Genomic DNA, 15822 nt, shown 5'->3' on the forward strand with positions numbered 1-15822 from the left:
AAAATTGGATCTCAGGAGCGCCGTACAACCTGGTGCGCATTAGGGAGGGAGATGAGTGGAAGACAGCATTCAGTACCACCTCGGTCACTATGAGTACCTCTGTCATGCCATACGGTTTAATGAATGCTCCTTCAGTCTTCCAATCATTTGTGGATGAGATTTTCCGGGACTTGCATGGACAGGGTGTAGTGGTGTATATTGATGACATTCTAATATACTCCGCTACACGAGCCGAGCATGTGTCCCTGGTGCGTCGAGTGCTTGGTAGACTGTTAGAGCATGACCTGTATGCGAAGGCGGAGAAATGTCTGTTCTTCCAGGAGTCCATCTCCTTCCTGGGACATCGGTTGTACGCGTCAGGGGTGGAGATGGTGATTGACCGCGTTTCTGCCGTGCGTATTTGGCAGACTCCCACCACGGTGAAGGAAGTGCAGCGGTTCTTGGGTTTTGCCAATTACTACCGGAGGTTTATCCGGGGCTTTGGACAGGTAGCAGCTCCCATTACCTCCCTGCTAAAGGGGGGTCCGGTGCGTCTGCAGTGGTCGGCTGAGGCGGACAGGGCGTTTAGACATCTGAAGGACCTGTTTACTCGCCCGGTGCTGGCACATCCGGATCCTCTTGCGCCCAAGTTGAGGTGGATGTGTCCGAGGCTGGGATCGGCGCTGTGCTGTCTCAGCGCTCGGGTACGCCACACAAAACTCTGCCCTGTGCTTTCTATTCTAAGAAGCTCAGTCCGTCGGAGTGCAATTATGACGTGGGGGACAGGGAGCTGTTGGCTGTGGTTCAAGCCCTGAAGGTGTGGAGGCATTGGCTTGAGGGGGGCTAAACACCCTTTTCTCATTCTGACTGACCATCGTAACCTGGAGTACATCCGGGCAGCGAGGAGGCTGAACCCTCGCCAGGCAAGGTGGTCTATGTTTCTCTCCCGATTTGTATTTAAGCTCACCTATAGACCAGGGTCACAGAACGCTAAGGCAGACGCCTGTCCCGACTATATGACACAGAGGAGAGGTCCATTGAGCCCACTCCCATACTCCCGGAGTCTTGTCTGGTGGCACCGGTGGTGTGGGAGGTTGATGCGGACACGAGCGGGCGTTCATGCACGATACTACTCCCCACAGTGTCCAGAGGGTCGGAGGCATGTGTCGCTCGAGGTTCGCGATCGACTGATATATTGGGCTCACATGTCACCCTCCTCTGGTCATCCTGGTATTGGTCGGACAGTGCACTGCCTTAGTGGGAAGTACTGGTGGCCCACTTTAGCTAAGGACGTGAGGGTTTATGTTTCCTCCTGCTCGGTGTGCGCCCAGTGTAAGGCGCCTAGACACCTGCCCAGAGGGAAGTTACAATCCCTACCCGTTCCACAACGGCCGTGGTCTCACCTATCGGTGGATTTTGTCACAGACCTTCCCCCTCCCAGGGGAACACGACGATCTTGGTGTGTGGATCGTTCTCAAGGCCTGGCATCTCATTCCTATGCCAGGTCTCCCTACTGCCCTACAAACTGCTGACACCCTGTTCACACACGCTTTTTCCGGCACTACGGGGTGCCTGAGGATATAGTGTCTGATCGGGGTCCCCAGTTCACCTCTAGGGTCTGGAGTGGCGTTTATGGAACGTCTGGGGGTCTCGATTAGCCTTGCCTCAGGCTTTCACCCCCGAGAGTAACGGGCAGGTGGAGAGAGTGAACCAGGATGTGGGTAGGTTTCTGAGGTCCTATTGCCAGGTCCGGCAGGAGGAGTGGTCAGGATATATTCCCTGGGCAGAGATAGCCCAAAACTCACTCCGCCACTCCTCCACTAACCTTACGCCTTTCCAGTGTGTGCTAGGTTATCAGCCGGTCCTGGCACCTTGGCATCAGAGCCAGATCGAAGCCCCTGCGGTGGACGAGTGGTTTCGGCGCTCGGAAGAAACCTGGAACGCTGCGCATGTCCATCTGCAGCGGGCTATCAGGCGGCAAAAGGCGAGCGCCGATCGCCACCGCAGTGAGGCTCCGGTGTATGCACCGGGAGATCGGGTCTGGCTCGACTCCGAAACCTGCCCCTTCGCCTGCCCTGCCGGAAGCTGGGTCGGCGGTTTGTGGGGCCATTTAAAGTCCTGAGGAGATTGAACGAGGTATGCTATAGGTTACAACTGCCCATTAATTACCGCATTAACCCCTCGTTCCATGTGTCTCTCCTCAGGCCGGTGGTGGCTGGTCCACTCCAGGAGAGTGAGATACGAGAGGCTCCTCCGCCCCGTTGGACATCGAGGGGGCTCCGGCGTACTCAGTCCGTTCCATCTTGGATTCGAGAGTCGGATGGGGGCCTGCAGTATCTCGTGGAGTGGGAGGGCCGGTCCGGAGGAACGGTGCTGGGTCCCTAGGAGGGACATCCTAGATCCCTCCATGTTGAGGGACTTCAACTGGAGTCATCCGAATCTCCCTGCTCCGCGTCCTCCTGGCCGTCCCCATGGCCGGGGTCGGCGCGCGGCTCAAGGGGGGGTACTGTCACGGAATCAGCCGAGGCTGCCCCTCCTCCTTGCTCGGGCAGGCTTCGGCGTTCGTCGTCCCCGGAGTACTAGCTGCCACCGATCTATGTTTCGGTGGTTGTCTAGTTTTCCTGATTGTTTTCACTTGTTTCCCATTATGTTATATTGTATTCCCTTTATAACCCCCTGTCTCTCATTGGTTATTGTGTGTGATTGTTTTCCGTGAGGTCGGCAGTCTCGGGTGTATGCGTATTTTGTTTCCTCCCTGTTTGGAGGTTTGTTTGTATTTATATTACTGTGCTAGTAAAGTTCGTCTGCCAGTAGCTCGGTGTCCTGCGCTTGACTTCGCTCACCGCATACACGTCACCCTGACACATGGTTTGGGGCTGTGATGTGGAACTAGAAACTCAAACAGAATTAAGATGGATAAGACTGGATAGTGACATACTAATATGTGGCAGGAGTCTCCGTCTCTCTCAGAGCAGATCTCCACGTTTCCCAGATGCAGGATGGAAGCTATGATTCTGAAGATGCTGCTTTGATTGCTGTCGTTAACACCTGCCAAATAACCAGAGTAAGGTGCATGTTAACAGTTGTTCCATCGGGAGATTGAAAAATAACATGTTTCTATTTCTCTTTTGTGTGATTAGAACAAAATCCCAGTCAGTCTTTACGCTGTTCTAATGTAGATGTGTTACTAGCTTAGAATGTACCCATGCAGTCAGACACTTACCCAGTAACGCAAAGGCTTCTCTGCCTTCGCAAAAGTCCTCAGCATCATTAACTCCCTCAATGAAGATGTTCTCTGTGATGTGAAGATGAAATCCTCTGCACTGGCTTCAGGATGAAAGCAGGGGGTAAGTAGCGATAGAAATTAATGTATAAGATCAGTGTTCTTATTAGGAGGCCCTGACAGGCATGATAGGTTTGAGAAATCATTGCCTCTAGTAAACATGACATAAAGAGAATTAATTGCTTACGAAACATAGTTGAATATAGACTTCATTACATTTTAGTCATTTAGCAGACACTCTTATCCAGAGCGACTTACAGTTAGTGAGTGCATACATTTTTCATACTGGCCCCCCGTGGGAATCGAACCCACAACCTTGGTGTTGCAAGTGCCATGCTCTACCAACTGAGCTACAGGAGGGCTATTCATCTGTGACACTTACTCAAGGCTAGGTCTTCGAACTCTGGCAAGCTAGCCGAGGCACACAGCTGGTAGAAGATGTGGTAATTCCTCTCATCCTCAGCCTAAAACGCAGAAATATACTACAGAAATCACTTAAAGGACCAATACAGCCATTTTACCTCAATATATAATCATTTCTGGGTAACAATTAAGTACCTTACTGTGATTGTTTTCAATTAAATGGTCAAAAAGCAATTTCTCAAGCAAGAATTTTGCTAGGACTGTCTGGGAGTAGTCTGAGTGAGGGTCCTAATTGGAGGAGCCTAATGGGAGGGACATATAACCTAAAAACTAGCTGTTATTGGCAGAGAGGAGGGCAAAATCTCTTTGTTATTGGTCTATTAACTTATACTGCCTGGTGATGTCACCAGGGAGTCCAAAACAGCAACCTTGCAAAACAAGCTGACATTTCAGTCTTTTCCAACAGCTCTTACAATAAAAGGGCATTATCATAATTTTCACACTATTATTTCAACCTCATAGTGTGGAAATATATATAATACACAGGAAAGTCACATTTTTGCCTGCACTGCCTCTAACTGTTTATCAATCATATATTTTGAGTGAATGAAATACTTGGGTAGTTTTGTAAGATCAGGAGTTCCCCCACGCTGCAATTTAATCTTGTAGGCCTATTAATTTCTTTAAAGTACTTAGATAAATTCATTATGATATTTGATTGTCTGGAATAAATATGTCAAGTTAGGGCTTAATCAATTTCTTCCCAGACTGAACAGCATGGAGTTACACGTACCTGAAAGACTACCCTTGACTTCTCCAGCAGATACGTGCGCATGTTGGCTCCAATGATGTGATAACTCCTGTCAAAACCAATCTGGATGTACTTCCCAAAACGACTGCTGTTGTCATTGCGAGTGGTTTTCGCATTTCCAATAGCCTGTAAAGAGAAGCAGGGGGCAGAAGAAGTGTGAGAGTTTCAAAATAAAATCTTTAAAAGAGATCAAAAGAAAATCATAACCACTGTAAAATATATATTTCTATCCTCTCATATTGTAATTCATACCACACAAAAAACCTTTAGTCTTCTTACTGCTTGTAATATACCTTGACAGTCGTAATGCTCCTAATTCTGAGCTGTGACACCTGCCAAGATGGGGCTTGAGCCATACTGTCCTTGCATACAGATCTGTCCTGTTTCGGTTTCTTCACCCTGACTGATCTAGCTGACGTGAGGCTGGTAATGGACTCAGAGATGTCTGACTGCCCTTCTCCTGAACTTCCTGAAGGACAGACTGAGATCTTTCTAGCTAGCAGCCTTTCCTGGTCTTGTCGTTCCACACAGGCTGAGGGACTTTGCTGTTTAAAAAGGTTTCTGCTGATTCAGAATGCGAGAGAGGGTAATGGACTCCTGCTGTGCTTGCTTCTTCACTTACAGTTTTCAAAATGATAGTTTGGTGTAGCCTGAACTCTCCACAAAGTTACAGCTGAAGATGTGGAGTTCATTATACTTTTTGTGTGCCGAGAAAGTTAACACGATTACATTTTGACAAGAACCCACCTAATAGTGTTGCATGCTATACCGAAACTTCGCTACTTTTTCGATACTAGAACATGAAAAACGGTTCGGTACTATACTTTTTTTTTAAACTTTCGGTACTTCTATCAAATGTGTCTCACGTTATATACGAATTGAGAGGACCGAGTCTGTCAAGTCATTTTTCTGAATCTTCTCAGGGGAGCCGTAGCTAGCCAGGCTACTTGCGCTTGCAGATGACCCAGCACGAACCCCTTTCGATAAGCCAGCGAGAGGAGAGACAGCAAATGCCGACAGCAAGGCTTCTTCTAAAGAAACATCACACCTCCACGCCCGCAGCTTGTTGACAAAACTGTCTGCAGAAGCGAACTATGGAAATAATTCGCTTAGAGAGCAGGTTAGGGCCAGCCCACCGAAACAACTAAGCAAAATGTGCTACAAAGCAGTGCAGTGTAAGGGACGTTTAGTTCCAAAACAACATAAAAAACTGTTTTACACATGATATTGGCATTGTAACGTTATTCTACTAGCAACTAAATTTGAGTAATTTTTTTGTGACAATGATATTAACATATATTCAGCATGACATTCATGTGAGCATTATAATAGAATTACAACCCAAAAGTAATGTGAAATGAACTCATACAAAGTGACGGTTTTCAAACATTGGCAATATTATCCTAAAAATGCATGAAAACAAAAATTAGTTTTTTGGTCTTCATTTAAGGTTAGGGTTAGGCATAAGGTTAGCAGTGTGGTTAGGGTTAGAGTTAAGTTTAAAAATACATTTTAAGAAGATAAATTGTAGAAATAGGCGGGGTTTATGACTTTGTGGCTGTGGTAACTAGTGACAACCTAACATTTGTGTATTTTTTATTTATGGTATCCAATTGGTAGTTACAGTGTTGTGCCATCCTGCAACTCCCGTACGGCCTTGGGAGAGGCGAAGGTCGAGAGCCATGCCCTCCGAAACACGACCCTGCCAAGCCGCACTGCTTCTTGACACACTGCTCGCCTAACCCGGAAGCCAGCTGCACCAATGTGTCGGAGGAAACGCTGTACAGCTGGCGACCGAAGTCAGCGCGCATGCGCCCGGCCGGCCACAAGGAGTCGCGAAAGCATGATGGGACAAGGACATCCCGGCCGGCCAAACCCTCCCCTAACCCAGACGACGCTGGGCCAATTGTGCAGCTCCTCATGGGTCTCCCGGTCGCGGCCGGCTGTGACACAGCCCAGGATCGAACCCGGGTCTGTAGTGACCTGGGTCTGTAGTGCCTTAGACCGCTGCGCCACTCGGGAGATCATGACAACCTAACTTTATATATTATTTAGACTACTTTGCGTTTGCCATCGATTTCCCTTACTAGTATGCCATATTGCTGGCCTGGGCTGGTCTACAGTATGGGATGATCAGTCCATCCTCACCTCCATGATGGGGCTGGAGGCCAGCACCTTCTCCTCCACATTGGTGTCGTTGGCCGACCCTCCCACAGTGGCGAAGAACCGCATGGCGTACTTAGCAGAGACGGTCTTCCCTGCCCCCGACTCCCCACTTACTATGATGGATTGGTTCCTCTCATCTCTACAGGAAGAAGGGAGAGAGAAAGACATTGGAGACATTTTGTAAGCTATTTACAGTTAAAAAGGTAACTGACCATCGGACCATATCAGATATTGCAATAACGCTACAGTAATACAATGGATCACTCCAACAATGCTAATCGACTCTGCATGACTGGAGTTGCCAGGACAATACAGCAGTGGGCATTTACGTAGGCAGTGATTACAGCTTAATGTGGACATGGTATTGTATTTTGCTTGTCAGAGAAAACAGCATTGAGGAGGGTGACAGTTAATGTGGACCTGAGCACTGTTATTATCCACCCACACCTTCCATTGAAGACACTCTCTCTGTCTCAACTGCTTATTTAGGCCCTCAGTCCCACACCAACACGATCAAATTACATATCAAACTGAATTAGGAGTCTAATCAAGTGCTTGATATGCAGCTATGTGCCACACAGTAACAACTCAATAGCTTCCCAAAGCAGACTAATACATATAATTTGCTTATGAAATTGGCAACTGTACCAGGTCTGATACAGTAACAGTATCCCAATCCTGTGTTATAACCATTTAGCTGTACCCAGAGGCTCATACAGTACCTGGCCATCTGCTTGTATGCCTCCTCTGCCACAGCAAAGATGTGTGGGTCCATGTCTCCCATGTTCTGCCCACTGTAGGCATTGATGACCTCCTCTCCATAGATCTGCAGCTGCTCGTAGGGGTTGATGGCCACCAGCACAATGCCTATGGAGGAGGGATGGAGTGAGGGAAGGGAGAAGAGAGAGAATAGTATAGCCAGTCAACTAAAATGATCAACTCTCTAAAATCACTATAACTCACAGTGATACTGTAACCGGTAGTAACTTAAACCTATATTTAGTAATATATCTCATATATCCATGTGTGTGTGTGTATTTGCGTGTCTTTGGGGGTTGGGATAAAGCAAAAAGACAAATCTATGTTTGTCCTGTGACAACAGACAAACTATTCTTCTTATTTAGTTAATCCTATCATACTGTACGTACAGTACAACATACTATTGTAATTAAAAACACATTGATATTATGGGGAAAGATCTCCCTAATAAAACATGCTGGTGATATCTATGGCCAGTGAATACTAATGTCCTTTTGTCTGCTTTGTTTAGGATGAATTCCACACATGGCTACAGCGCAATCATTGGTTGCTTTAGTCAATGGAACCCTAGCTGATTGGGGATTGGGAGGACAGGTTTGTAAAAGTTGGGACAAGACAACCAGTAAGGTCAATAAAAGCCTCAACCCTACATGGTGTATAATAGACCAGCTACACTAGTAAACATGGAGGACTTTGTAGCAAAAGGTCAGGCCAAGGGCTTTTGGAAGAGAAGCAACACAAGCCACATTGGACAAATCTAATTGATGTTAGTTGGCACTGTATAAACCAGAGCAATAGATGGCAAGATAAGATTTGAAGAGATATAAACTTGGATAGATTCACCCCATCATATGTAGCCTGTTTAGAGATGTGTTATAGAGACTCACCACAGTATGTGTAGATGTGATTGGACTCGGTAAAGCGCACTTTGAGGTTGTGCAGGACAGCAGGCTCGTGCAGGTAGCTGAGGGCTGTGAGGTCATTCTCCCCCACCAGGATATCAGGGTTCCGGAGGAAGGGAAGAGCGTTGTCTTTGGGTCCAATGCGGTATTCCAACGGCTGGAACAGGAGAAGTTGTTCAAGCAAAAATGTCACAAAAAAATAATTAAAGCCAAGTGTTTGCACATGTGTACCTGTTTTAAGGGTAAGACCCTTTTCCCTTTATCAGTTTAAATCATATTGCAGCACCGTCCATAAGAATAGTACAAATATTACAATCCACACAGCTTATTGAGAAGAGAAATAAGCATTTTTATATGTTAAAGGATATTGATATGATGGCATCTAGGTGTGTATGAATCATACCTGACAATCCCACCCTGCAGGGAGTATTAAATAGGGTGAGTAGGTATGTACAGCAATATACTGCTGCTACATAAGGTGATATGATAATCTCATCATATGCTGAAATATTCAAACTACTCTTGGCATAGTGCATTGTAATTTAATAGCTGTATATTTTACTCTCAGAGCTTGCAGTTTTCCCTTCAAAAACATGATTAATGATTTATGGCACCAAAGTTTATGAATGTGCATGGGCGCCCACACACATTAACTGCTTCAATACAGCATGATGTAAAATGCTAAATGTACAACAGCACAGCAAAATAGACCAAAGCATATTGAGTCTTTAGGCAAGGGCTATATTCTCCAAAAAATAATATGGATCTAATAACTGTGGCCTGATCCAGTGGGTGGTATATTACCGATTCATCTTCAAGTTTGAGGTGCAGTATGGGCTCTCCCTCTGTGTAGTCTTTGATGATCTCTGCAGCTTTCCACACATCCTCTGGGTCTGGGATCCACACCCGAGTGTACTGGAACACAAGAACACATACAAATAGATTTAATTCAACTCATTCAACTCATCAATTGCTCTGATTATTGTTTGCACATTTAGATAACATTCCTCCCCCACTTGCCCAAGTTCATTGATGATGTTGTGTAACTTATTGTCAATTGAAGAAAAGAGACTGTAAATTGCTGAATACTCAAATGATGTGACAGCACAAGTAGTAATTGTTTCAACAAAAGCTTAAATTAAGAAATGCAGCATCAATAGGTTGATGTGGCACAGTGGCAGTGTTGAGGTTACATCCCGCCTTGAGATATCCCAGATATGCCTATATTGAGGTGAAAATGCTGACAGATAATTTCCCAGGGCACATGTTTACTTTTCGTAATTCTAATTTAGGCCTACCTTTTTGATTACAAAACTTAGGATCACATCCAAATTTACTTCAAGATTATTTTAGCGTTAATGACATTCACTATAATGGGATCCCAAGTCCTATCCTGAAGAGACAGTCAGCAATTTATTCCATCTACTAAAATGATTAATTCCAACTTTCTAACAATTTTTTAAAAATCAATTAGTAACTTTATGGAATTAATATAACACATTACTATGAGAGAAGTTTGGCCTGCTGTTGTAGATAAAGCTTTCATTTTTCTACCCATTATCAGGATGGTGGGAGTGATAACTCCCTGTGATGAATTATATACACCATTAGGCTACCACTCTGACATCATGTAACAGTGTGCAAAGAACAAGGTCAAAGTCAGTGTGCAAAATCCAGACATGAAAGATTGCCGCGAAAGAAAGTGTTGTAGGTCAAAAAAGTCAATACAGGAGAGAGAAAGTATGTTTTCCATGCAATTTGTTTTTCTTTATTGGATACATGAATTCTGCTGGACGATTTAGCATAGGTAGTTAGCTAGCCTAGTAAACGCTAGCTGGCATTTTTGTTGGGGGTACCAACTAGGCTAGTTAGCTAGTTACCATCTACAGAATAGACTTTCCATGCAATCTGTAGTTTTTTGGGGATTAGCTTGCAAGCTAACTAGCTAGTTTCCTAACCTTGACTAACTAGCTAGCTACCTAAAGCTGGAAAATATGCTATGGTCGCTAATCGCTAGCTAGCTAACTACAGTAACGTTAGCTGGGGTCGATGGTCTTATCTTCCCTGAACCTTGTTCTCAGGGTATCCATACCCCAAGGGTATTACGTGAGACACACCCAGGATGTTAACGTTAGTTAACGAGATAGCTGTGTCAACACAAGCACTATTATTGTTAGCTGGATAACACAACAACTAGCTAGCTATGCTTTGCTAGCTAAATGCCTAAACTATAGAATGCATGATGATGATAACTAGGGTCTATGCTAAATTGTCATAGATTATTCTTCTCTACCACAGATTCCCACAAGGTATCAGACTCCAGGATGGGAAAATGCTTACAAGAAAGAAACAGATTAATTATACACACCATTAGGCTTCCACTCTGCTGCTAATTGCATTCTGAAAATACAACTATTCGTTTCAGAACATTTGTAAAATCACATGAAATGAGGCATTATCAATTTCATTCACGATCAGAACAATATTTTTTGTTTACAAAAAATCCCTGCAGAACATTGAGAAAGCATACTATTTTATGGAGTTAATTGCAGGAGTTTTATTCACTTTATTCAATTAATTGACTATTGCACTTCCACTCTCAGCACATAGGTTTCACTTCACTGACGCTTAGGCCTATACCGGAGATGCAAAAGACTGCACCACAGAACAAAGGAAAAACAGTTTATTTTTCTGTGTCCTTGAAGCCATGGTCTGCTCAACAAATTATCCGAACACAGTCCTCCAGACCTCCCATTCCTCCACAGATACGAAGCAGCCTTACAATGCACTGCTACAAGGTAATAGGGAGTAAGTGGGTGAAATAGCAGACAAAAGAGATATACAAAGCTATAAAGGAAACTTAATGTTGAGATGTATCAGCTCATCAAAAACATGACTATCTTTTCTCTGAAATCTACGAGACAGGCCAGACTAAAACTACAGACCATAGAAACACAGTAGAGTAGAGTAGGCCAACCTCAGACAGCTAAACTACATAGGGTTCACTGTTGGTGACTGACCACCAAGAAAGATTGATGTGTACATACATAAGTACATCAGATAGCAGGTTGATTCATGTCAATTTGCTGCTAGCAGAGGAAGAGAGCCAAAACAAAGCAGGAGGTGCTGACGGAAGAGAAGGGCAGAGGGCTGCGAGTTATAAAGCAGCTGACTCAGCACAGGATTTAGGCTAATCAGCAACATCCCATCTCCTTTACATCACCCCAGAGAAAACACTACAGAGGGAGAGAGGGGGAAGGGTGGGAAAAATAACTACATCCAAAATGTTAATGAATGCTCTGACTCACCATCTTCCCTCCATTGGGCAACACTGGCATTAAGTTCATTTGAAAAGGTGAGAGGATGGAATAATGTGTAGGCTATGGTTCACATTTCAGCAGTAGACTGAATAAAAGCAGTTTGTCAGGGGGTTACAGTTTATACAGTGTTATCAGCCCTATGGAGCTGTGTACTCTGTGTGCAAGTCAAGTGGATTTTCAACAGCTGAGCTCTGCGTGTCTCAAAATGGAGAACAAACTCTCTGTACGACCTTCACAACTTCATAGGAAACTTCTTAACAAGTTGTCTGTGTTTACTGTTACTGGAGGGCCCATTTATCTCAGATTGGTGTCATCATGTGTCTGTGCTCTTCACACTAGAATATCTCTCAGCCTGATATCAACACAGTGAGGAGTCAGAGGACACTCTCCCCATGAGGTTAAACCTGGCATTTAGACTCAGTCACAGAGGGCCCATTCATGTTTAAACAGCAGTAAGCATAGGTGTCACACCCCCTAACCAAATGGTGGACCGACTCCCCTGTAGGAATGCATTATAGATAAGACACCTACTGATGTTAGCCATGCTCTGACTGGGAGGCTGACAGATTAAACTTTGAGTGCTGGCTGTCTTCCCCCCAGGCAACACAGAGTCACAGCGTATCACGGCAGGCGAGCTGACAACAGCGCTTTTTAATCCGCTTTAATAAGGAGGTGGTGGGCGGGAAGATAACTGGGGTGGAGATGTAGCGATATAAAATAACCTTGTATAGTGCTGCAATTGACATTGCCATCACTAATATTACCTGCGTGTCAGCAAGGGTCACATGGGTTTTGACTCTAGGCATACGTGAAGGTTTGTTTGAAAGTCTGAAACCTTCTCACACAACCCTAGGGAATATCTTATTCTACTGTGAGTACTATTTTGCAGCATCCAGTAGTAGGAAATATTTTAGCTTATGTGACTTGATCAATACCTTTTTATTACTAAGCAATTAGGCTACATAGATAGTAGCCCAATAATAGCCCAATAGAGACAGCAACCATTTAGCTGTGTGTTGGGACATAAAAACAGATTCACACACCTTGACTTTTATAGAGATCGATGACAGGTCACAAAGGTGCTTTCTTTTTTTCTCCTGATTGCAAGCTTTTTTTGCCACCACTGTAGGCATATACTGCAAGAGGAATTCTTACTAGCCTACTCTTTTCATACACTGTTTCTTCATATGAGAGGCTATTACACTAATTGATCAAGAAAATAAAGGATTTGGAACGGGAAAGGGTAACTGTGCTGTGCCATTTCGATAGGTTGGGTTTCAAATGGCAGCATGACTTATTTGCAAAATTGAATGACTATGCAGTAGCCTAAGTCCTGCTCTGATACGGTTGAATAAAAAGCTAGATCGCCATTAAGTTATTTCTTTAAAAAAGAGCAAAGTAGCTAGAGATATACAGTGGGGAGAACAAGTATTTGATACACTGCCGATTTTGCAGGTTTTCCTACTTACAAAGCATGTAGAGGTCTGTAATTTTTATCATAGGTACACTTCAACTGTGAGAGACGCAATCTAAAACAAAAATCCAGAAAATCACACTGTATGATTTTTAAGTAATTAATTTGCATTTTATTGCATGACATAAGTATCTGATACATCAGAAAAGCAGAACTTAATATTTGGTACAGAAACCTTTGTCTGCAATTACAGAGATTATACGTTTCCTGTAGGTCTTGACCAGGTTTGCACACACTGCAGCAGGGATTTTGGCCCACTCCTCCATACAGACCTTCTCCAGATCCTTCAGGTTTCGGGGCTGTCGCTGGGCAATACGGACTTTCAGCTCCCTCCAAAGATTTTCTATTGGGTTCAGGTCTGGAGACTGGCTAGGCCACTCCAGGACCTTGAGATGCTTCTTACGGAGCCACTCCTTAGTTGCCCTGGCTGTGTGTTTCGGTTCGTTGTCATGCTGGAAGACCCAGCCACGACTCATCTTCAATGCTCTTACTGAGGGAAGGAGGTTATTGGCCAAGATCTCGCGATACATGGCCCCATCCATCCTCCCCTCAATATGGTGCAGTCGTCCTGTCCCCTTTGCAGAAAAGCATCCCCAAAGAATGATGTTTCCACCTCCATGCTTCACGGTTGGGATGGTGTTCTTGGGGTTGTACTCATCCAAACACGGCGAGTGGAGTTTAGACCAAAAAGCTATATTTTTGTCTCATCAGACCACATTACCTTCTCCCATTCCTCCTCTGGATCATCCAGATGGTCATTGGCAAACTTCAGACGGGCCTGGACATGCGCTGGCTTGAGCAGGGGGACCTTGCGTGCGCTGCAGGATTTTAATCCATGACGGCGTAGTGTGTTACTAATGTTTTTCTTTGAGACTGTGGTCCCAGCTCTCTTCAGGTCATTGACCAGGTCCTGCCGTGTAGTTCTGGGCTGATCCCTCACCTTCCTCATGATCATTGATGCCCCATGAGGTGAGATCTTGCATGGAGCCCCAGACTGAGGATGATTGACCGTCATCTTGAACTTCTTCCATTTTCTAATAATTGCGCCAACAGTTGTTGCCTTCTCACCAAGCTGCTTGCCTATTGTCCTGTAGCCCATCCCAGCCTTGTGCAGGGCTACAATTTTATCCCTGATGTCCTTACACAGCTCTCTGGTCTTGGCCATTGTGGAGAGGTTGGAGTCTGTTTGATTGAGTGTGTGGACAGGTGTCTTTTATACAGGTAACGAGTTCAAACAGGTGCAGTTAATACAGGTAATGAGTGGAGAACAGGAGGGCTTCTTAAAGAAAAACTAACAGGTCTGTGAGAGCCGGAATTCTTACTGGTTGGTAGGTGATCAAATACTTATGTCATGCAATAAAATGCAAATTAATTACTTAAAAATCATACAGTGTGATTTTCTGGATTTTTGTTTTAGATTCCGTCTCTCACAGTTAAAGTGTACCTATGATAAAAATTACAGACCTCTACATGCTTTGTAAGTAGGAAAACCTGCAAAATCGGCAGTGTATCAAATACTTGTTCTCCCCACTGTAGTCCCATATTTCGAATCCCATGGCAACAAAGAATTGAACTGAAGCTGGCGGCAAACTTTCACTAAGTGCTCCTCCTTACTAGGCCTTTGTTGTCTGAAAGCCTCTTTCCAAAACACCATGTAGTGAAAGTAAGACAATTTTCCATGAAATTGGATAAACAATATCTAAGTAGATAAATAATTACAAAGCGCTACTGAAGCACCCCATCTCAAAGTCACTCATTGATGCAAATAACTTACTTCAGCATTACTGTGCATATGAATCTCCTAATCCAAATCACACTTGTATGTCACTGAAAAACAAGAATCCACCACTACACAGTCTTGAGTGGCTACAGGGGCCCTACACAATAGACTATCTACATGTGAATTTCAAAAATAGAATAATTCATAAATAGCACGATGATGCTAAGTGAAAGGATGAGCGAAAAGGCTCAGTCCCTCTCTGGATTTTGACAAAGTGCCAATGAACTGTCAATTTCATTATCCTATAGATTGGATGAAGACCTGAACGTTTGGACCATGTGATTGTAAAACAAAGCAGACTGTGACGTCACGAGAGGCTACACAGCTTTCAGCGGGATTGCTCAAGTAGTGCAAGGAGACAAGGTTCAAACAAAACAAGGATTTTATTATAGGTCTTGGGAAATTAACGAAAATATAACAAAATTCTGTTCTCTTGTGGCTCTTTAAGGGTTAACAGTTCAGGGATGTCTCTTCCACATCCAAAATCATAATTCTCACTCGCTCAGATAACTTTTCCCCAGCCTTACTGTAGTCCACGTTGCAGCTAGTGGCCAACCCAGCAAAAAGTCCTTCCAAATGTCTCTCACGTATTTCCACAGGTGCATATATCCAAAGGTGAGTATTTCCCAAAGGTAAGTATCTCCAAATCCTTATATTCCTCATGGAAGTGGACGTGCAGCACTCTTGTCCTCCAGAGAGCCCAGGTTGGAGACTGTGTCTCTTCCCTTCCCAAACCTTCAGCTCATCAGCTCCTCATTTGTTTCAGCTGCGTGGGAAGATTGGCCATAGAGGGGGTGGAGTTCCCGACCATACCAGCAGATGGAGCCATAGCTGTCTGGGTTTGCAGCCACCTCAGGGGGATGTAACGTCCCTCCAGGACACAGCCTCTCGTGACATCACACATCCCCCTCCTCGGGACCGACGTCTCGTCGGGTAAAGGCAGCGAAGAAGGCATCACGCCGGGAGAGGGCGTCCGCATTGCCGT

At 44.6% G+C, this 15822-nt stretch overlaps 1 protein-coding gene across 1 annotated transcript in view; it reads right to left on the reverse strand.

Annotated features, from left to right (window-relative positions):
- The window catches only part of LOC121573861 (unconventional myosin-Vb-like), an 89111-nt gene that overhangs the window by 47315 nt on the left and 25974 nt on the right, over positions 1 to 15822 (reverse strand). The window contains 9 exon segments of the mRNA XM_045222639.1: positions 2918 to 3027; positions 3203 to 3274; positions 3277 to 3306; positions 3645 to 3726; positions 4419 to 4562; positions 6585 to 6741; positions 7325 to 7469; positions 8249 to 8420; positions 9068 to 9178. Coding sequence (XP_045078574.1) covers positions 2918 to 3027; positions 3203 to 3274; positions 3277 to 3306; positions 3645 to 3726; positions 4419 to 4562; positions 6585 to 6741; positions 7325 to 7469; positions 8249 to 8420; positions 9068 to 9178 — 1023 coding nt within the window.

This window comes from Coregonus clupeaformis, chromosome 9, assembly GCF_020615455.1.
Source record: "Coregonus clupeaformis isolate EN_2021a chromosome 9, ASM2061545v1, whole genome shotgun sequence".
NCBI classification, from domain to species: Eukaryota; Metazoa; Chordata; class Actinopteri; order Salmoniformes; family Salmonidae; genus Coregonus; species Coregonus clupeaformis.